Genomic DNA, 24028 nt, shown 5'->3' on the forward strand with positions numbered 1-24028 from the left:
ACCCCTTAACGACCGAGGACGTGCAGGGTACGTCCTCAAAAAAAAGGCAGTTAACGCCTGAGGACGTACCCTGCACGTCCTCGGTGTGGAAAGCAGCTGGAAGCGATCCCGCTCGCTTCCAGCTGCTTTCCGGTTATTGCAGTGATGCCTCGATATGGAGGCATCCTGCAATAACCTTTTTAAGCCATTTGGTGCAGAGAGAGCCACTCTGTGGCCCTCTCTGCACCGGAGATCGGTGGCTCCCTGCGTTGGTGGGTGGGAGCCGGACCGGGAGGCGGCCATCGATGGCCCTGGTTATGTGCAGGGGGGGCGGGATCGTGGGCTGGGATGAGCGGGGGCACGCACGGACGCGGGGGCGTGCACGGGGAGGGAGCGGGTGGGAACCGCTATGCTACAGAAAATTTATTAATAAAAAATGTTAAAAATGTTTAAATGTCTAAATATTTTTTTTTTTTAAAAAAACGATCAGCAAGGTGGTGGGGGTTTGTCGGTGTGGGGGGGGGAAGCTACACTACAGAAAAAAGCCAAACAAAAATAAAAAAAGCACTTTTTTTTGCAAACTGGGTACTGGCAGACAGCTGCCAGTACCCAAGATGGCCCCCAATGAGGCAGAGGGGAGGGTTTAGAGAGCGGTTTTGGGGGGGGGGATCAGGGAGGTTGGGGCTAAGGGGGGGATCCTACACCCTAGCATATGTAAATATGCTAAAAATTTTTTTATTTTTTTAAAAACCCTTTTATTTTAGTACTGGCAGACTTTCTGCCAGTACTTAAGATGGCGGGGACAATTGTGGGGTGGGGGAGGGAAGGGAGCTGTTTGGGAGGGATCAAGGGGGTGGGAATGTGTCAGGTGGGAGGCTGATCTCTACACTAAAGCTAAAATTAACCCTGCAAGCTCCCTACAAACTCCCTAATTAACCCCTTCACTGCTAGCCATAATACACGTGTGAGGGCGCAGCAGGATTTAGCGGCCTTCTAATTACCAGAAAGCAACGCCAAAGTCATATATGTCTGCTATTTCTGAACAAAGGGGATCCCAGACAAGTATTTTACAACCATTTGTGCCATAATTGCACAAGCTGTTTTGTAAATTATTTCAGTGAGAAACCTAAAATTGTGAAAAATTTAACTTTTTTTTCAATTTGATCGCATTTGGCGGTGAAATGGTGGCATGAAATATACCAAAATGTGCCTAGATCAATACTTGGGGTTGTCTACTATACTACACTAAAGCTAAAATTAACCCTACAAGCTCCCTAAAAGCTCCCTAATTAACCCTTAACTGCTGGGCATAATACACTTGTGGTGCGCAGTGGCATTTAGCGGCCTTCTAATTACCAAAAAGCAACGCCAAAGCCATATATGTCTGCTATTTCTGAACAAAGGGGATCCCAGAGAAGAATTTACAACCATTTTATGCCATAATTGCACAAGTGTTTGTAAATAATTTCAGTGAGAAACCGAAAGTTTGTGAAAAAATTTTTGAAAAAGGTGAACGATTTTTTGTATTTGATCGCATTGGCGGTGAATGGTGGTATGAAATATACCAAAATTGTCCTAGATCAATACTTTGGGATGTCTACTAAAAAAAAATATATACATGTCAAGGGATATTCAGGGATTCCTGAAATATATTAGTGTTCTAATGTAACTAGCGCTAATTTTGGAAAAAAAAGTGGTTTGGAAATAGCAAAGTGCTACTTGTATTTATGGCCCTATAACTTGCAAAAAAAGCAAAGAACATGTAAACATTGGGTATTTCTAAACTCAGGACAAAATTGTGAAACTATTTAGCATGGGTGTTTTTTGGTGGTTGTAGATATGTAACAGATTTTGGGGGTCAAAGTTAGAAAAAGTGTGTTTTTTTCAATTTTTCCTCATATTTTATATTTTGTTTTTATAGTAAATTATAAGATATGATGAAAATAATGGTATCTTTAGAAAGTCCATTTAGTGGCGAGAAAAACGGTATATAATATGTGTGGGTACAGTAAATGAGTAAGAAGAAAATTACAGCTAAACACAAACACCGCAAAAATGTAAAAATAGCCTTGGTCCCAAACGGACAGAAAATGGAAAAGTGCTGTGGTCATTAAGGGGTTAAAAAGGGAAAACATTTTTTTTTACAGTACACTGTACCTTTTAACATGTTTCTAATAACTTGTTATACCAGTTGCAGAGTATAGCATGTATGAGAAATTGCTTCTTTAGGTATTGTTGTATTACTGAAATAGCTGGTTTTGTTCTTTAAAACAACAGCCTATTAAAATCGGGCTTAAACTGCAGGTAAAATCAGATCTCATTATTTTGTCACTTTCTGTACACACATATGCTTCCTTATCCATCTGTCTGTATACCAAAGCCTGATCCTTAGAGAGAATAATGCAAATATTTTATTACTTATCTCTTCTACACCCCACTGGGAATGTAATTTCTTCTGCTGGCTGTGTTTACATTCGCCTAGATTTAGAGTTCTGCGGCGGAAGGGGTGCTTTAGCTACGCGTCTTTTTTTCTAGCGCTGCTTCTAAACAACCCTGGTATTGAGAGTTCTCTGAAGGGCTGCGTTAGGCTCCAAAAAGGGAGCGTTAAGCAAATTTACCGCTACTCCAACCCTCAATACCAGCGTTGCTTACGGTAGCGGCTAGCTGGAAAAATGTGCTCATGCACGATTCCCCCATAGGAAACATTGGGGCAGTTTAGGCAGAAAAAAACCCTAACACCTGCAAAAAAGCAGCGTTAAGCTCCTAACGCAGCCCCATTGTTTCCTATGGGGAAACAGTTTCTAAATCTGCACCTAACACCCTAACATGAACCCCGAGTCTAAACACCCCTAACCTTACACTTATTAACCCCTAATATGCTGCCCCCGCTATCGCTGACACCTGCATAATATTATTAACCCCTAATCTGCCGCTCAGGACACCGCCGCAACCTACATTATCCCTATGTAGCCCAAATCTGCTGAACCTAACACCGCCGACCCCTATATTATATTTATTAACCCCTAATCTGCCCCCCCAACGTCGCCGCTACCTTACCTACACTTATTAACCCCTAATCTGCCGACCGGACCTCGCCGCTACTATAATAAATGTATTAACCCTTAAAGCCTAACCCTAACACCCCCCTAAGTTAAATATAATTATAATCTAACGAAATAAATTAACTCTTATTAACTAAAGTATTCCTATTTAAAACTAAATACTTACCTGTAAAATAAACCCTAATATAGCTACAATATAACGAATAATTATATTGTAGCTATTTTAGGATTTATATTTATTTTACAGGCAACTTTGTATTTATTTTAACTAGCTACAATAGCTATTAAATAGTTATTAACTATTTAATAGCTACCTAGTTAAAATAATTACAAAATTACCTGCAAAATAAATCCTAGTTTAGGGTTTATTTTACAGGTAAGTATTTAGTTTTAAATAGGAATACTTAAGTTAATAAGATTTAATTTAGTTTGTTAGATTAAAGTTATATTTAACTTAGGGGGGTGTTAGGGTTAGACTTAGCTTTAGGGGTTAATACATTTATTAGAGTAGCGGCGAGGTCCGGTCATCAGATTAGGGGTTAATACTTGAAGTTAGGTGGCGATGTTGGGGAGGGCAGATTAGGGGTTAATAACATTTATTATAGTGTTTGTGAGACGGGAGTGCGGAGGTTTAGGGGTTAATACATTTATTATAGTGGCGGCGAGGTCCGGTCGGCAGATTAGGGGTTAATAAGTGTAGGTAAGGTAGCGGCGACGTTGGGGGGGGGGGGGGGCAGATTAGGGGTTAATAAATATAATGTAGGTGTCGGCGATGTTAGGGGCAGCAGATTAGGGGTTCATAGGGATAATGTAGGTGGCGGCGGTGTGCGGTCGGCAGATTAGGGGTTAAAATCATTTATTATATAGTGGCGGCGATGTGGGGGGACCTCGTTTTAAGGGTACATAGGTAGTTTATGGGTGTTAGTGTACTTTATAGCACAGTAGTTAAGAGCCCAGAAAGCTCTTAACTACTGACTTTTTTCTGCGGCTGGAGTCTTGTCGGTAGAGGGTCTACCGCTCACTTCAGCCAAGACTCTAAATACCGGCGTTAGGAAGATCCCATTGAAAAGATAGGATAGCAATTGGCGTAAGGGGATCTGCGGTATGGAAAAGTCGTGGCTTGAAAGTGAGCGTTACACCTTTACCTACACGACTCTAAATACCAGCGGGCGGCCAAAAGCAGCGTTAGGACCCCTTAACGCTGCTTTTGACGGCTAACGCAGTACTCTAAATCTAGGCGATAGTTTGTCAATAGCCTGTACTAAAGCATAATAACTATCAGTATAGGTGGGGATACCACAGGCAAAATCAGCTATTTCAAATTATTTGTAAACAATTTAATACACACAAGTCCAGTAAAATGGAGGGGAACAAATTAAAGAGGAGAAAAGTGTAGGGTAAAACTGTCTAAACTATAGAAGCCATATAGGGCAGCTATGATATAGTCACATCAGCCTTAAAGGGACAGTCTACACCAGAATATTTATTGTTTTAAAAGATAGATAATTCCTTTATTACCCATTCCCTAGTTTTGCATAATCAACAGTTATATTAATACACTTTTTACCTCTGTGATTATCTTGTATCTGAGCCTCTGCAAACTGCCCCTTATGTCAGTTCTTTTGACAGACTTGCATTTTAGCCAATCAGTGCTGGCTCCCTGGAACTCCACGTGCATGAGCATAGTGTTATCTATATGAAACACATGAACACTCTCTAGGGGTGAAAAACTGCCAAAATGCCCTGAGCTAAGAGGTGGCCTTCAAGGGCTTAGAAATTAGCATATGAACCTCCTAGATTTAGCTTTTAAGTAAGAATACCAAAAGAACAAAGCAACATTGGTTATAGAAGTAACTTTATGTACGATTGCTTTTAAATGGTTGGAGAAATCATTATTAGAACTGAATCATTGTGCTCTACCTTTTGCCTTGAATTCTTTTGGATAGAATCCACACTAAGGATACAAATTTAGCACTTTATACCCTGACTTTTAGGCAGGGTTTTTTATTGGTAAACTTAAAGGACAGAGAAATACAATAGATTTTCATAATCAACAAATGTGTGATAAAAAGACAATGCAATAGCACTTAGTCTGAACTTCAAATGAGTAGTAGATTTTTTTTCTGACAAATTTTAAAGTTATGTCTTTTTCCACTCCCCCATATCATGTCACAGCTCTCAGCCAATCACAAATGCATATACGTATATACTGCGAATTCTTGCACATGCTCAGTAGAAGCTGGTGACTCAAAGTGTAAATATAAAAAGACTGTGCACACTTTGTTAATGGAAGTAAATTGGAAAGTTGTTTAAAATTGCTGCTCTATCTGAATCATGAAAGATTAATTATTAACTTGAGTGTCCCTTTAAAGGGACACTGTACCCAAAAATTTTCTTTCGTGATTCAGATAGAACATGACATTTTAAGCAACTTTCTAATTTACTCCTATTATCAAATTTTCTTCATTCTCTTGGTATCTTTATATGAAATGCAAGAAAGTAAGTTTAGATGCCGGCCCATTTTTGGTGATCAACCTGGGTTGTTCTTGCTGATTGGTGGATAAACTCATCCACCAATAAAAAAGTGCTGTCCAGAGTTCTGAATAATAAAAAAAAAGCTTAGATGTCTTCTTTTTAAAATAAAGATAGCAAGAGAACGAAGAAAAATTGATGATAGGAATAAATTAGAAAGTGGCTTAAAATTGCATGCTCTATCTGAAACATGAAAGGAAAAATTTGGGTTCAGTGTCCCTTTAAGGTGATGTATCTTTTAGGCATCTCAAATATATAAAATCTGCCAATATCCTAGTTATATATTAAACTAAAAATATAAAGAAATGGGTTAACTTAACTACATCAGTGGAGTCCTATTCTTGTTGTTCAAATACACAATACCGTTAAATAGTATTTTGCAACAGTAACATTTATAAGCTAAAATTGGCACGTGTTACAAAATAAATGCTTCTGTATGAATCCACTAATATATAATATCTTGGGATCAATATTAACCAGTGACCTGATTTGTGAGTTTGCAACATACATACTCCAACAATAACACAAAGGTAATGCGCGTCCTACCTCTTTCAGCAGATTCATTCTGAGCAGTGTTCTTGGAGGTAATTTGACTTTGCAACCGCTCAATTTCCGCATCCTTCAGTGCTAGCTGTTCCTGGAGTTGTGCAATCTCAGCCTGCAGCACACAATCAGAATACAGATCAATGGATTTAGATTATTTGCACTATTGCAACATATTTATTTCTACAATCTTGTTTTTTTATTGAGGCTTTTTTTTTTTAAACCCATGTAGTTTCTGTCTTGAATAAACACAATTTTTGTAATAATGTGTACGTATTTGTACGTCAACCAGTAAAACAAAAGCAGTTTCATCATCCAATGAGGGATTAGTCAGAAGTACAAAATCAATACTGCAGTATTACTTTCAATCTAAATAATCCTAGCTATCCCTCACGCATTTCATGTCAATGGAACAAACATTTGAAATGCACTACTAGAAAAATTTGGCAACTATATATTCATTTAAATGCATCTCCCATACCAATTCCTTCTGATATTCTCCGATTTCCCCTTAACTGGCTTTCCATATCCATCTTAACCCCTTAAGGACCAGCGACGTACCCTGTATGTCGCTGGCCTTTTTTTGGGACTTGATTGTTTTATAGCGTGGTCTTTCCACCAGCGTTGAGACTGCTCTATTCCACAAAGCATGCTGGAGGGAGGGAATTAATAGTGTGTTCTTGCTAGACTTGTGCTATTATGTCCTGAAAAAACCCTTAACGACCAGTGACATACAGGGTACATTGTGGTCATTAAGGGGTTAATAAAGTTAGAAAATAGTGATTCTAAGCTATACAATGCTGAACAGCAGTACTCCACTTTTATAGTCACCAAATGTCCCTCCATTACATTTACAGGGCTATAAAAATCAGGTGTATTGTCAAATCCACTTGAAATACGTGAACCTGTTATTCAAAGTTAAGCAATGCCTCAGAATAACAGGCATTTGATCTCACACTCGCCATTCTTTTCGCTAGATGTGCATATAGTTGAAGGAAACAATAAGTGCATTTTTTACACCTCTGTCAGACATATTGTGAGAAATATGTTTGAAACTGCTATTTTAGCAGTGCTTGGACTAATTCACACCAAACCAAAACTACAAATTTTCTATACACTTATCAAAAACCTATACTAATAGGCCTGGTCCAGTTATATTTCAACTGATAATTTAAAGGCCTATAGTGTACACTGGTCTTTGGACACCTTTACAGAACCATTGTTGGGTTTTTAATTGCTTTTAATAAAAGTTATGTTTTAATCGTGGCCTATCTTTGCACCAAGAGCATAGGCGATATCTAAATTATGGAAACAGATGTGCTATTTAGTGCATCTTTTCAGTCAGTATCTTCTGACTTTTTTGTAAATTTGCCATTTATGGACATCACTCTAGCCCCAGTATATTTATTCTAACAAATGTATATATTATAGGGCATTCCCATATATATCAGTGTAGGGCCACTGCAGCTCTTTCTACAATACAAAGTTTCCCCATATGCTTGTTCTTGATCTTCGTCATAAGCAACGTGACAAACAACTTACTGCGGAACACATAGAAAGAGTATCTACATATATTTTATGGCATAGTTTCTTCACCTAAGATCCTTTTAACAACAAATGCATATAACTGAAGAATAAAAGGGAGCAATTTCATATATTTTAATGATAAAGGTTTACAAGCAATGATAGAAGCGTTTGTATGGTTTTCAAGCAAAATGACTAGACTTTGCTTGATTTTCTTGTGCAATGTAGAGTTTCCCATTAGAGTGCAATGTGTGTCCATTTGCTTCAAATAGGGAATGCATAGTCTGTTGCATTTATTTTCGAATAAGCATGAAAATACATGGATGGCTTGAGAGTATTGACACTGTGCTTATTGATGTATATTGTAAACAAAAACTCATGGAAATACTTGGCAAGTCTAGTTGTTAAATGTTCTCTGAAAACTCACTTAGAGGAGCTGAGTCTCTTACACCACTTAGGTCTACTTGCCTGATGCAACATCTAACCTGCTCAATATTCTCATTCACCCATAATAATCTTCATTGCATTCTACCTATATTCATCAGTCAAGCAATACATTTTCACACTCATCTATGAATAAGTATCTATGTTGGACATAAAACGCATAAGATACAGAACCTTCTGTGGTTTTGTATTTTTAAATGATGTTATTTCCTGGGTGTGGTTCCATCGTCTACATGATATCATTGCCCATGTTGCCTTGATGACCCCAAATATCTCTTAGAGTGTAAATTCCAGTAACTTTTGTTTTGCCAAGCATATTTCATTCACTCCTGTACAGCACTGCAGAATATGTAGGAAGTCAATGAACTTTAGAGAAAGAAGTGCTCAACTAGGAATAAATAATGGCTCAGTAGCTTCTTTTAGTTAAATTGTTCTTATCTGAGAACTTTCCTGAAATATATCAGTCTGATCCTACGTAAAAAGGATAGTCCAGCCCACAAACAGGCAATCCTCCTGGGGACGTGGAACATGGCAAAACCAGATGATCGTTTCGGCCTTCTGTGGGCCTCATCAGCGAGATGCAGCCACATCCCTCTATGCACATTGGGTAGGGAGTCCATGTCTGGTTTCACCTATAACCTGAAGGGAGACACTTCCCTGGGTAATACAAACCTAAAGAAAAACGCTCAACCAGGAATGAATCAAAAGGTTGCTTTATTTTTTAATCATGTTGATTCTCAAATTTTGAGTTAAAGTGTTCAACAATGGTCAAATAAGACAATTTAACCACTCATGTACATTCATGGGAAGTTCTCCTGAAGTCAATGCTGTGATAGAAGCGTGGTGCCAGTGCTAAGGAAATCATTGGCTCACAATGTTTGTAACCGTTTTTTCTGCACAACATTGAAAAGTCAACACTCTATAACATTGCAGTCATGTCAGTCCTATTGACACAATAATCCACCCTTTGGATGCCAATGTCCTATTGTTTTGCCACCATATTATTTATTTTACTATATCCCTAAAATGTATTTATTTAAGCTAACTTACTTTTGTTGCCTTCAATTTCCACTCATATTGTGCTCTTTCATTTTCCAGTTCTTCCACTTTAATTTTCAGGTTTTTAAGTTCTTGCAGAAGACTCTGTTTTGTTTTAAAAGAGAAAGATTTTATAAGCCTTGAGTTCAGCAAACATATCTGTCATTATTTTACATTCCATATGAGAAGTTTTAGAATATTTAATGACACAAATCAACTTCATGCTAGAACATCGAAACCAGCAATTTAACATTACTTTTTGTTTGTCTCCATAAGATTACAAAACCTGTTTACACTTGATTTTAAGTGTAAGTATGCTTAGATAAATATTTAGCCTCTGCTTGAAAAAAAGATTTTATGAGAAGCGTTCCAAAGTATCAGGGTATATGTCTTAGCAAGCCCATGCTTTGCTCATGTAACAAAAACATATCAGCTGCCACTACTAGTCTGTATTTGCACTGACAGATGTTGACGGTGTCTAGTAATGAGATGTCAGATTTTATTTTAGGGACCTACTTGCAAGGAAATGTCAGCGTATGTAACTGGGGCGTATTTTAGGCCTAAGCAAACAAGGCACTTGCCTAGGGCGGCAGCGCATTTTAAATCTCACTATATATACACACACACACTTGAACATGAACACTTACTTTGATAATGCCATTAAAAAAGGTCATATTAAACTCTGACCAAAAAAAGTCCTATTGTGTATAGTGTATTTTTAATGCCACTATGAATATTTGAATGTTGTATTGTTCAACACTGATCCACAAGGATCAAGTTGCAATTCACAGTTTTTAATTGACAGCTTCAGCAGCACAATTAAAGTAAATGGAGATGCTGCAGCAAATAGTTTTTTGTTGTTTCAATAGAAAGTAATAGCTGTGCACAGTCAACTATGTCTATGCGGGTATCTTAACTGGCACCAGGAATTTGACTGCACACAAGTAAACGTTTGGGAACAAAGGTTGGTGATGTTTACTGATCCAGTCACAAAGAACTGAGAGGAAGAAGAAGATTTTGCCTTTAGTTCTTATGAAATGAAAAAAGTGAATGTAAAATGCTAAAGTGCCTGGTTTTTAAAAATTTAATTAAAAACAGGGGCACTTTAATTCATCAACATTTACATTTCACTCATTGTGAAAAAATACTTAACTTTTAAACTTGACAGCCGCTCCAGCTTCCTCCGCCCGTCACAAAGCCTCTTCCTGGGTCTAAAATGACGGATCGGTCATCCTCCAATCACAGCGTTAAATCAGACACTGATTCCCCCAGGGGGAAGCCGTGATTGGAGGATGACCGATCCATCATTTCTGATGTCAGAAATGGCTTACGACGACCGGGGGAAGCTGGATTGGCTGTCAAGTATAAAAGGTAAGTATTTTTTTTACAATGACTGAAATGTAAATTTTGATAAATTAAAGTGCTCCTGTTTTTAGTCTAATTTTTAAAAACCGGGCACTTTAGCATTAAAATTTACATTCATTTTAAAAGGGGCAATTTTCTCGCATTGAGTTTGTTCCCAATGCTGCAGTGTATTCAGTTGTTTACAAATAGCTCGGTTACCTTTATTTTTATCATCATTATGTTTAACACCTCAAGCCAGTTGCAGTGATACACTAAACATAGGTATGTCATGATTACTGAGTTATAACCTGTACACAGTGATTCTCAAATACCCTATCTTTGTGGACGACTTACGTTCCTTGTAAATTGGGTCTAGAATGGAGTAGAATGGTGCTTACAAATACTTTTTAATCACTGACATAAGGTTTCTGTGACATTTTGATCAAAATTCTGTTATTTTGTAGCATTGGTAAAAAACATGTGTTCAATTTAGCAAATAACATTTTGACCTTTACAGTAAGCATCACAATGATCCATTTCTGAATGATAATTAAAAAAAAAATACATAAAAGCAACACACTGATGAATTTAATTGGTCCACTTGAATACTCAGAATATAATCTGTCATAATTTTAGGGTAATGTAGCAATGAGTCATGAAAACCAAAATGGAATTTATTTCCACCAATCAAGTAAACGACTGTTTTCTAAGGCATTTCACCACAAAGCACTAGTGTAGTAAACCGTGATTGAGTAAGTAGTGAGCACATATTCAGTTCTAGCTCACAGAATGGTATAAGGCAGTGATGGCGAACCTTGTATCACAGATGTTTCAGAACTACATTTCCCACAATGCTTAGGCACTATGCAGTCCAGTCGAGCATCATCGGAAATGTAATTCGGAAACATCTGGAGTGCCAAGGTTCTCCATCACTGGTATAAAGTATGTACAAACATACATACTGATGATGAACACATGACTACCTACAAACGTACGGCTCATTTACTTATACAACGTACGGCTGATTTAACTATAAGACATACGGGCTCATTTACTTATTGAGTGTATTCAGGGTTCCATTCTCTTGACAAATTGGGGTTGCAAAAAGAAGTGCTTAAAATGATAACACTCATGGCTTGTATATGGTACTCTTGATGGTAATTAGATTCTACTACCCATTATGACAAATAATTATAATTAAATAATTTGCTGTGTTTACATGCACAGTCACCTAGCTTCTGCTCACAATTGGCACTTGCTGCTTCATCCCTATGCTGCTATGTATCTTCAAGGGTTTGTTGATTGTAAACACGTGGTCTGAGGGATGATACCATCATGCAGTGCTGGAAATAGCTTCCTGCACCCTTTATATATATATATAATGCAGCTGGAACTGTAAAAAAATGTTATTTTAAAATTAATATAGTTTGTAGCCAATTTGAAATGGCTGCCAAGCTCCACCCACTGATGACATCACAATTTGGGCTGCATCTAGGCACACTGCATTGACACTGTCAAATCCACCTAGTAAGTATTTTGTAACTAGTGAATCTATTATGTAGCTTTGGTTGTGATGTCATTAGTAGGTGGGGCTTGGCTGCCATTTCAAAGTGTCCAGAAACAAAATTCATTTAAAACCCCCCCACCTTTTTATTGTTTCTGCTGCATGATATAGAAAAGGGGTGCAGGAGGCTGTTTGCATCTTAATCTTAGATGACTAAGGTGTAGACTGTCCCTTTAAACGTCCCTAAGCAACCCTTAACTGTAAGAGCTTGTAATTTTTTCCATTCCCTGCTGTATGATAAACAAAACATGCAGTGCCTTTTTTTCATGCAACAATAATATCAGGGGTGAGGGGAGGATAATCAGATGCTTAATGTGTGTCTCCATGGGGGGGGGGGGTTGCTTTCTATTAAACAACCAACACTTACAACTATTTCAATATCTGAGCTGAAGAGAAGATAATAAGCTCTTAAAAACTTGATTTCAACTCAAAAACAATTTTCAAATATTGTGTTGAATTGTGTAGACACATACTCTTGTTTGAACAACCCAAAGGAACTTGGGTGGCATTAAGTCCAAGTTCTGCTCTGTAGTGCCCTGATCCATATAAAAATACTACATAATCTGGGTAAGTGAATGTCAAATTTAAAAATAATAAATAAAAAACACCTGGTTTTTCATCAAGAATATCTGTGGCTACAAAAATATCACAGCTGTGATGAACTTAGCCATGGTCTAAGGTGTGCATGAACTTCTCAACTTCTCAAGTGAAATTGCTGGCAAGTTAGTGAAGTCTTTTTTAGCTCCTTTAACGAGACATGAACCCCCCAACAACATTATCTTACTTGATTCAGATAGAACATACAGTTTTAGCAACTCTGTAATGTACTTCTATTATCTAAATGTGCTTCATTCTTTTAGTATTCTTTGTTGAAGGAGCAGTAATCCGGTGCTAGCTATTAGCTGAACATATCTGGTAAGCCAATGGCAAGAGGAATATGCACTCACCAATCAGCTGCTAGCTCCCAGTATTGCCTTTCAACAGATAATACTAAGAAAATTAAGCAAAATGAATAACAGAAGTAAATTGGAAAGCAGTTTAACCCTTTCATGCCGGGTTTAATTTGTCTACATTGGAAAAAACTTTCCGATATAAACAAATTGAAGTCACAATTTCAATGATGGGATCGGGTCAGGCATGGAACATTCTAACATCAGGAAAAGGTTAAAATTGTATGCTCTGTCTGAATCAGAACGAAAAAAAAAAATAGGTTTTATGTCCCTTTAACTCTGTGATCCAATACTCTTTAGGATCTAATGGAGTAGTCCTATCTCTATTTCTAAACCCAGTCTTTTACCCAATCTTATTATTCCCTTAGCAAAATCTGTCTTGTTTTGCAATGCAGGGCCACACCTCTTAAAATGCCTTGAGTAGTGCACTGCTTCTCTGGAGTTGATTTAAGTCATGTATTTAACCCTTTGCAGTTTTTTCCCACTTGTATGTCCCTTTAAGCCTTTTGTGATACATGCAAGACAAAATAATTGACAGAGAGATTATAACACAAGTGCTGGGGGCACACACAGCACACAAGACACGTGCAGAGGTAAAATATACTTGTCATACAGCCATCCCTTCACATCCTGAGCAGTGCACCTGCTGAGGGGGCTCAGTGAGGCAGCAAGTGTTGGCGAGGATAGGCTTATGGGGATCAGACGCGCTATTCTGTGACTCTCTCTCATGTATCTTACTATTGATCTCCATATGCAGTTTGCACATTTGTTCTTGAAGCTCATTTATCAGATTCACTACTGACTGGAAGAAGGGAAGAGGAAAATGCATCAGACACAAGAACATTATGAAATTCACAGAAATTTAAGATAAAAACAAACAGCGGATTTAAGTAATAAACAATGGTAAAAGCAGAAGTATTGTGTGGTTTTAAGCTGCTTCTTTTCATTTCCTTGTCAGTTTAAACATCACCTCATTTTCACTTGTTTGTGTTTAAAGTGATGGTAAACTCTCCCCTTTTTAAAATCAGATCTGGAATGTAAGCGCTATTTTAGATGGAGTTTAATTCATTAGCTGCAATGAAGATGCGCTATAACTTAGTTATGAATATAGATATGAAATTCAAATACCCCATGTTACACCATCCACTTCAAAAGTCAATTTTCATGTCAGCTAAATGATTGAATTACTCTCCAATCAATGCTTTAGCTACAACAACAGTGCCAGATGGGGAGAGCGCTGATTGGACAACAATTCAATCTGTTAGCTCACAGAAAATTTTACCTTTGAAGTGGGCGGAGGAGCATGCAATATTTGAATTTTATATCTATATTAAAAAGCATGTTATACTGCATCTTCATTACAGCTTATGAATTAAACTCCATCTAAAATAGCGCTTACATTCCAGATCTGATTTTAAAAAGGGGAGAGTTTACCGTCACTTTAAGAGTATATTGATTGTTGCAAAATATCTCATATCTTTAGACTTGTATCTGATATATTATATTCTTTGTAAAATCGCTTTATTTGAAATATCAACTTTAAAGTACTTAAATTTTGGGGGATTTTTTTTTCCTGAGCAGGATCAGGTCTAATGACAGGAGGCATTAAAAGGGACACTGAATACTTATCAGGCACCTCCCGCTAATCATGGGTGCTGCTATTATGGAACTTAGGTTACACTGCAGGTATCTGAAGGAGACCTGCTGCACATGTGCAAACAGGTCAGTACTGGAATGTATTGAAAGAGATTTAAATATGGCGGCACCCAGGACTAGAGGGTGGCGGGAAATAAACTCAATACAAGGCTAAAAGAATGCATTTAGAGCCAGATTACAAATGGAGTGGCATTTAATGCTTCAGCTTGAGGGTTAATTACACTAGAAGAACGCATCAGGTAGCACTAGTATTACTAATTGAAAGTAAACTGTTTTTGCTCTCTCGCTAACACTACGAGCATAAATAGCTGAAGTTAGAATATCATGCATGATAACCTATTCCCCCATAGAAGGCAACGGAGAAGAAAAAAATGGAACTCGCGCACAAACCCAAATCGCATATTTTCAAGTGTGCTAACCCGACATGAAAACATAAAATGTTTCACATTCAAATGTTCTTCACATAGCAAATTACGTTCTATTTATTCATAAATATATATATATATATCTGATGAGATTTTGGTACAATATATACCTATATCTATCTCTCTCATACACATACATACAGGATTATATATAGGGATAGATGTATATAGAAATACCTATTTAGAAATACTTAGAGCATATTATGCTATGCGCAGAACATTGAATGTGAAATACTTACAGTAAATACACAGTATAAAACTATTAAATATGAATATTGCATAAATATGTTTTTAAATGTTTTCATCTACTTAACTGCAAAGGGCTCCAATGCACTTATACATATGTGTACTCTGCAAATACATATGTACATATAGACCTAGAGATCGATCTATGTGTACATATACATTTTTATACATGTATGTATCTCTATGTTTAAGCCCTTTGCCTGATTTATTTTTTTCTAACACCTGAGTGCTCATATATTTTAGCCCTTAACACTATATAATAAAAATGATTTAAAAAAAAAAAATGCACAAAAAAGTTATTATGAGTATAACTATACTTTTCAATGTATTTTTTATGGAGATGAAGAGAAGAAGAGGAGAGGAGGAGAAGTGAAAGAGAGGAAAAGAAGAGAGAAGAAGAGGAGAGGAGAGGAAGAGAAGGAGAGGGCAGGAAGAGGAGAGGAAGAGAAGAAGAGGAGAGGAGAGGAAGAGAAGAAGAGGAGAGGAGAGGAAGAGAAGAAGAGGAGAGGAGAGGAAGAGAAGAAGAGAAGAAGAGAAGAGAGGAAGAGAAGAAGAGAAGAGGAGAGGAGAGGAAGAGAAGAAGAGGAGAGGAAGAGAAGAAGAGGAGAGGAAGAGAAGAAGAGGAGAGGAAGAGAAGAAGAGGAGAGGAAGAGAAGAAGAGGAGAGGAAGAGAAGAAGAGGAGAGGAAGAGAAGAAGAGGAGGAGGAGGGGAAGAAGAAGAGGAGGAGGAGGGGAAGAGGAGGAGGAGAGGAAGAAGAGGAGGAGAGGAAGAAGAGGAGGAGGAGAGGAAGAAGAGGAGGAGGAGAGGAAGAAGAGGAGGAGAGGAAGAAGAGGAGGAGGAGAGGAAGAAGAGGAGGAGGAGAGGAAGAAGAGGAGGAGGAGAGGAAGAGAGGAGAGGAAGAGAGGAGAGGAAGAGAGGAGAGGAAGAGAGGAGAGGAGAGGAAGAGAGGAGAGGAAGAGAGGAGAGGAGGAGAAGAAGAAGAGGAGAGGAAGAGAAGAAGAGGAGAGGAAGAGAAGAAGAGGAGACGAAGAGAAGAGAGGAAGAGAAGAAGAGGAGACGAAGAGAAGAGAGGAAGAGAAGAAGAGAAGAGGAGAGGAGAGGAAGAGAAGAAGAGGAGAGGAAGAGAAGAAGAGGAGAGGAAGAGAAGAAGAGGAGAGGAAGAGAAGAAGAGGAGAGGAAGAGAAGAAGAGGAGAGGAAGAGAAGAAGAGGAGAGGAAGAGAAGAAGAGGAGGAGGAGGGGAAGAAGAGGAGGAGGAGGGGAAGAAGAGGAGGAGGAGGGGAAGAGGAGGAGGAGGAGGGGAAGAGGAGGAGGAGAGGAAGAAGAGGAGGAGAGGAAGAAGAGGAGGAGGAGAGGAAGAAGAGGAGGAGAGGAAGAAGAGGAGGAGGAGAGGAAGAAGAGGAGGAGGAGAGGAAGAGAGGAGAGGAAGAGAGGAGAGGAAGAGAGGAGAGGAAGAGAGGAGAGGAAGAGAGGAGAGGAAGAGAGGAGAGGAAGAGAGGAGAGGAAGAGAGGAGAGGAAGAGAGGAGAGGAAGAGAGGAGAGGAGAGGAAGAGAGGAGAGGAAGAGAGGAGAGGAGGAGAAGAAGAAGAGGAGAGGAAGAGAAGAAGAGGAGAGGAAGAGAAGAAGAGGAGACGAAGAGAAGAGAGGAAGAGAAGAAGAGAAGAGGAGAGGAGAGGAAGAGAAGAAGAGGAGAGGAAGAGAAGAAGAGGAGAGGAAGAGAAGAAGAGGAGAGGAAGAGAAGAAGAGGAGAGGAAGAGAAGAAGAGGAGAGGAAGAGAAGAAGAGGAGAGGAAGAGAAGAAGAGGAGGAGGAGGGGAAGAAGAGGAGGAGGAGGGGAAGAGGAGGAGGAGAGGAAGAAGAGGAGGAGAGGAAGAAGAGGAGGAGGAGAGGAAGAGAGGAGAGGAAGAGAGGAGAGGAAGAGAGGAGAGGAAGAGAGGAGAGGAAGAGAGGAGAGGAAGAGAGGAGGAGGAAGAGAGGAGAGGAAGAGAGGAGAGGAAGAGAGGAGAGGAAGAGAGGAGAGGAAGAGAGGAGAGGAGAGGAAGAGAGGAGAGGAAGAGAGGAGAGGAGGAGAAGAAGAAGAGGAGAGGAAGAGAAGAAGAGGAGAGGAAGAGAAGAAGAGGAGACGAAGAGAAGAGACGAAGAGAAGAGACGAAGATGAGAGGAAGAGAATAAGAAGAGGAGAGGAAGAGAATAAGAAGAGGAGAGGAAGAGAAGAAGAGGAGAGGAAGAGAAGAGACTAAGAGAAGAGACGAAGATGAGAGGAAGAGAAGAAGAGGAGAGGAAGAGAAGAAGAGGAGAGCAAGAGAAGAGGAAGAGGAGAGGAGAGGAAGAGGAGAGGAAGAGGAGTAGGAGAGGAGGAGAGGAAGAGGAGAGGAAGAGAAGAAGAAGAAGAAGGAGAGGAGGAGGAGAGGAAAAGGAGAGGAGAGGAAGAGAAGAAGAGGAGAGGAGAGGAAGAGAGGAGGGGAGAGGAAGAGGAGAGGAAGAGGAGAGGAAGAGAGGAGAGGAAGAGAGGAGAGGAAGAGGAAGGGAAGAGAAGAGGAGGGGGAGAGGAGGGGGAGAGGAGGGGGAGAGGAGAGGGAGAGGAGAGGGAGAGGAGAGGGAGAGGAAGAGAAGTAAGAGAGGAGAGAGAAACAGAAATGTCAATAAAAAACAAACAATACATAAAAAAAAAAAAAAATATTTAAAGGTTGAACGGCGGCTAGTTGTAAACTAGATCTACACTTTGTAATTAAACATATGAGTGAACTAAAATGTGAATTAATAGGCTGATGAGTAGAAACAATATAAAGGTTACTCTGTAATTGTGCAACAAATTCCTCAAGGCAAAGTGACAGCAGACGTCTTATCAAGAGGCTTGTGTTCTAGACACAGATTGGTATACACATATAGCTTTTGCAGATGACAGGTTAATGACAAGTGCTGCCACAGCATCCTCCCCAGTGTGACATTAATATCTTCAGGGGCCTTTATAGGGACAAGTGCCTGTGACCAACACATTACAACTGCCAAACAACTGTGAAGTGCAGAGACCACATTTTAGCAAATGGAAGCTACAAATATCTCTGTACAAGTTTCTCTCTCACATAAAGTAATGAACTTGCAGCTTCTAAAACAAAGAACTGAACAGGTTGTGTAACACTATTAAATCTGAAGTTGTAAGAATAAACGGGACAGTAAAGTCAAATTTAAACCAATTGATTGGATAGAGCATGCCATTTAAAACAACTTTCCTATTTACTTTTATTATAAATTTTGCTTAGTTCTATTTGTATCTTTTTATTAAAGAGTAATCCCTAGGTGAGATCAGGAATATGCCCGGTGTCTAACCATCTGGCAGCAGTGTTTGCAACAATGTTTATAACAATGTTATACATAGCTGCAAATACTGCTGCCATAGAGTGCTAAAGGCATGCTCCTAAGCTTATACTAGCCTACATAGTTCTTTTTCTTAAAGGGACATCTTTTATGATTCAGATAGAGCATGCAATTTTAAACAACTTTACAATTTACTTCTATTTTCTAATTTTGGTTCTCTTTATATTCTTTTTTTGAAAAGTAGACTCAGGAGCTGCTGATTGGTTGCTGCACATATATGCCTCTTGTAATTGGCCGATCAATGGGTTTAACTAGCTCCCATTACTGCATTGATGCTTCTTAAACAAAGGCTTTAAAGAGAATGAAGCAAATTATATAATAGAAGTAAAATTCTATAGGGGTTTAAAATTGTATTCTCTAACTGAATCATGAAAGATTTTTTGGGGTTTCTTGTCCCTTTAAACAAAAGGATACCAAGGAGGACAAAGCTTTTTTAATAATAGATGTAATTTGAAAAGTTTTTTTTTGTTTGTTTGTTTTTTTAATTTCATGCTCTGACTCATGAACATTTAAAGGACCAGTAAATGCAGTAGATTTGCTTAATCAACCAATGCATGATAAAAAGACAATGCAATAGCACTTAGTCTGAACTGCAAATGAGTAGTAGATTTTTTTACTGACAAAGTTCAAAGTTATGTCTATTTCTACTGCCCCTTTATCATGTGACAGCCATCAGCCAATCACAAATGCATATAGGTATATTCTGTGACTATTTGCACAAATGACAGGGGTAGATTTATTAAGCTTCATGCACAGCTTTTTGGGTTATGTGGAGCAATTTACATGAGTGAGCCGACTGCCACCAATTCTTTTTTTCCTCTCTGCAACCTCAGAAGTGGTGAGATCAATTACCCAGACTCTCGCTCGTTTGGGGTGATTGACTTTCCTTGCTCTAGCACAATTGGTTGCACTGGAACAGGGGATCGCGTTGCACCAGTATTCTCTTGGGCAATGATACATTTTGTCATGCAATGAAACATAAGTGGTGATTGCCGGCAGACAGGTTTACTACTTGTAAAATGTACCCCTTAGTATAATTCTGCATATAAACAATTAGCCTGAGAATAATATTCAAGGGTATTTTTAAAAGTTACTTTATTTAACTACCGAACAAATAAATATAAAATGCTAAACACAGAAAAGAAATGGGCACTGAATTGCGTGGCCTACGATTCCATAGCTTTCAAAGCCTATTTATCCCCTTTATGAGGCCAAGTAGTAACAATTAAGAAGCTACTAGAATTAATCTCATCGTGGTTAATGTCTATGGGGGGGAAACATTTAATGTATTTATCTAATGCATTTAATTAATCAATGTCTATAAAATATCACTTTGTTTTCACTCTGTAGATCAACGTTTGAACATTTCTTAGCTCATTGGATCTGTCACATATTTCACACCAGGCAGAGAAACCACTAAACTATTCAGATTTCTAGTGGTTTCGCCCAGCTTCTCCCCTCCTCCCTTAAATTTATTTTTATTTTAGAAGCAGATCACTGTAACGGAGTTGTAATCACTTTGTTGCCCATTTGGTAGTCAACTACAATATTCCAGCTGCGAGATTCTGAACACAATAGATTGTACTTAGATGCCACCTCCCAAAATATACTGATACGAGAAAGCCTTGAAGTTCTCAAGCAGAAACCAGCAGGTGATAGGAGGGGGGCATGAAACCAACACTCCTGATTGGCTAACTGGTGGTGTTCTGCCCACAAGCTGCAAGGCTATAAATTCTAAAGTGGAACTTTACTTATAGTTTTACCCCTTTAAAGGGATTGTCTGCACTAGAATTTTTATTGTTTTAAAAAGATAGATAATACCTCTATTACCCATTCCCCAGTTTTGCATAACCAACACAGTTATATTAATATACTTTTTACCTCTGTGATTACCTTGTACCTAAGCATCTTCTGACAGTCCCCTGATCACATGACTTTATTATCTATTGACTTGCATTTAGTGCTGTGTTGAATCTTAAATAACTCCATTGAGTGAGCACAGTGAGAATATATATATATATATATATATATATATATATATATATATATATATATATATATATATATATATATATATATATATATATATATATATATATATATATATATAGTTAAAAAAGGAGAGCGCCACACACTGAAAAAAAATAATATATATTTTAGTTATTCAGTCGCAATCAACTAAGGATTTTAGGCCACTAGTATATGCTGGGTATCTAATTACTTAATTTATGCTGAACTGCAGCTGTTTTAAAGAACGAAAAAGGTTGTATGAAAGTATATAAACAGCGCTGTATACAGCAAATATAAACTTGAAATACACAATGTATAGAATCTATACATTGTGTATTTCAAGTTTATATTTGCTGTATACAACGCTGTTTATATACTTTCATACTATATATATATATATATATATATATATATATATATATACACACACACACTGCTCAAAAAAATAAAGGGAACACTAAAATAACACATCCTAGATCTGAATGAATAAAATATTCTAATTAAATACTTTGTTCTTTACATAGTTGAATGTGCTGACAACAAAATCACACAAAAATTAAAAAATGGAAATCAAAATTTTCAACCTATGGAGGTCTGGATTTGGAGTCACACTCAAAATTAAAGTGGAAAAACACACTACAGGCAGATCCAACTTTGATGTAATGTCCTTAAAACAAGTCAAAATGAGGCTCAGTAGTGTGTGTGGCCTCCACGTGCCTGTATGACCTCCCTACAACGCCTGTGCATGCTCCTGATGAGGTGGCGGATGGTCTCCTGAGGGATCTCCTCCCAGACCTGGACTAAAGCATCCACCAACTCCTGGACAGTCTGTGGTGCAAAGTGAAGTTGGTGGATGGAGCGAGACATGATGTCCCAGATGTGCTCAATTGGATTCAAGTCTGGGGAACGGGAGGGCCAGTCCATAGCATCAATGCCTTCATCTTGCAGGAACTGCTGACACACTCCAGCCACATGAGGTCTAGCATTGTCTTGCATTAGGAGGAACCCAGGGCCAACCGCACCAGCATATGGTCTCACAAGGGGTCTGAGGATCTCATCTTGATACCTAATGGCAGTCAGGCTACCTCTGGCGAGCACATGGAGGGCTGTTCGGCCCCTCAAAGAAATGCCACCCCACACCATTACTGACCCACTGCCAAACTGGCCATGCTGGAGGATGTTGCAGGCAGCAGAATGTTCTCCACTGCGTCTCCAGACTGTCACGTCTGTCAAATGTGCTCAGTGTGCCCCTGCTTTCATCTGTGAAGAGCACAGGGCGCCAGTGGCGAATTTGCCAATCTTGGTGTTCTCTGGCAAATGTCAAACGTCCTGCACGGTGTTGGACTGAAAGCACAACCCCCACCTGTTGACGTTGGGTCCTCATACCACCCTCATGGAGTCTGTTTCTGACCGTTTGAGCAGACACATGCACATTTGTGGCCTGCTGGAGGTCATTTTGCAGGGCTCTGGCAGTGCTCCTCCTGTTCCTCCTTGCACAAAGGCGGAGGTAGCGGTCCTGCTGCTGGGTTGTTTGCCCTCCTACGGCCCTCCTCCACGTCTCCTGATGTACTGGCCTGTCTCCTGGTAGCGCCTCCATGCTCTGGACACTACGCTGACAGACACAGCAATCCTTCTTGCCACAGCTCGCACTGATGTGCCATCCTGGATGAGCTGCACTACCTGAGCCACTTGTGTGGGTTGTAGACTCCGTCTCATGCTACCACTAGAGTGCAAGCACCACCAGCATTCAAAAGTGACCATAACATCAGCCAGAAAGCATAGGAACTGAGAAGTGGTCTGTGGTCACCACCTGCAGAACCACTCCTTTATTGGGGGTGTCTTGCTAATTGCCTATCATTTCCACCTGTTGTCTATCCCATTTGCACAACAGCATGTGAAATTGATTGTCACTCAGTGTTGCTTCCTAAGTGGACAGTTTGATTTCACAGAAGTGTGATTGACTTGGAGATACATTGTGTTGTTTAAGTGTTTAAGTGTTTTAAGTGTTCCCTTTATTTTTTTGAGCAGTATATATATATATATATATATATATATATATATATATATATATATATATATATATATATATATATATATCACATGAACTAACAGTCACTTGTGAAAAGTTAATACAAAAGCATGTGTTAAAGGGACACGTCAAAATTAAACTTCATGATTCAGATAGAGCATGCAATTTAAAGCAACTTTCCAATTTACTTCCATTAACAAAACGTGCACAGTCTTTTTATATTTATACGTTTTGAGTCACCAGCTCCTACTGAGCATGTGCAAGAATTCACACAATATACGTATATGCATTTGTGACTGGATGATGGCTGTCACATGATACGGGGGGAGTGGAAATAGACATAACTTTGCAAATTATTTTTACAAAATCTACTACTCATTTGAAGTTTAGACTAAGTGCTATTGCATTGTCTACTTATCATGCATTTGTTGATTATGCAAATCTACTGTATTGACTGTCTGTTGTGGCTTAGAAACAGGCAGTAATTTAGAGGTTTCAAAGTTATAAAGTATATTAATATAACAATGTTGGTTGTGCAAAGCTGGGGAATGGGTAGTAAAGGCATTATCTATCTTTTTAAACAATTACAATGTTAGTGTTGACTGTCCCTTTAAGCACATAGCTAGGGTCAGTAATGCAAAATAAAATACTTTCATTAGAGGATATATTTTTTAGATGACAATGGCCATGTAAATGAAAATGTAATTTATTCACAGATCTCTACTGTTTTCCTTTTTTTGTTAAATTCAAAATAAGGCATTACACCTGAAGGAAGCCTATCTTGTCAAAAATATGAAAAACATGTTTTTACTTAAAAAAAATAAAAATAGACTGAACAGCTACTACTAATGAAAGTGTTGATAAAATATCTCTTGGACTCTGACCATACATGCACTGAAAGGCACACAGGGTGTTAATGAGGTATAGAAGAGATTTGCCATCTATTGCAATAAGAATTTGAAACAAAAGCTGTCACCATTATTACCAGAGGTTAGACAGCAAATTCTGTAACCTCAGGCTTCCATAGCTGCAAGTGATATAAATGAACCTAATTATGTGACAGAAATAACAGGCTCTTAAAACTAGAGTTTAGTGTCTCTTTTAATCTTCAGTGGTTAACAGGCTCAGCAGTACCCTTTTAAAGCCACTGTCAATTAAAGGGACGTTAAGCAGTCTGTTTGATTGCAATTAAAAAAAAAAAAACACTAAGCAGTTGATTATACTTAATAGAAAGCATTGCAATATGCATTATTCATCTATGTAAATGGCTTTGACCTTTTATTTATTTTATTGTTTTTACACTACATTT

At 38.5% G+C, this 24028-nt stretch overlaps 1 protein-coding gene across 10 annotated transcripts in view; it reads right to left on the minus strand.

Moving 5' to 3' along the window:
• Nucleotides 1-24028, minus strand: part of PPFIBP2 (PPFIA binding protein 2) — a 315010-nt gene that overhangs the window by 108672 nt on the left and 182310 nt on the right. For 6 of the 10 annotated variants that reach the window (XM_053720270.1, XM_053720273.1, XM_053720274.1 and 3 more), the window contains 3 exons: nucleotides 13594-13782; nucleotides 9135-9227; nucleotides 6120-6231 (listed from right to left, as the gene is read on the minus strand). In XM_053720270.1, the coding sequence (XP_053576245.1) occupies nucleotides 6120-6231; nucleotides 9135-9227; nucleotides 13594-13782 (394 nt within the window). The remainder of the gene's footprint in view (nucleotides 1-6119; nucleotides 6232-9134; nucleotides 9228-13593; nucleotides 13783-24028) is intronic. The other 4 variants (XM_053720275.1, XM_053720276.1, XM_053720279.1 and 1 more) reach the window with 1 other exon arrangement.

This window comes from Bombina bombina, chromosome 7, assembly GCF_027579735.1.
Source record: "Bombina bombina isolate aBomBom1 chromosome 7, aBomBom1.pri, whole genome shotgun sequence".
In the NCBI taxonomy this organism is placed as follows: Eukaryota; Metazoa; Chordata; class Amphibia; order Anura; family Bombinatoridae; genus Bombina; species Bombina bombina.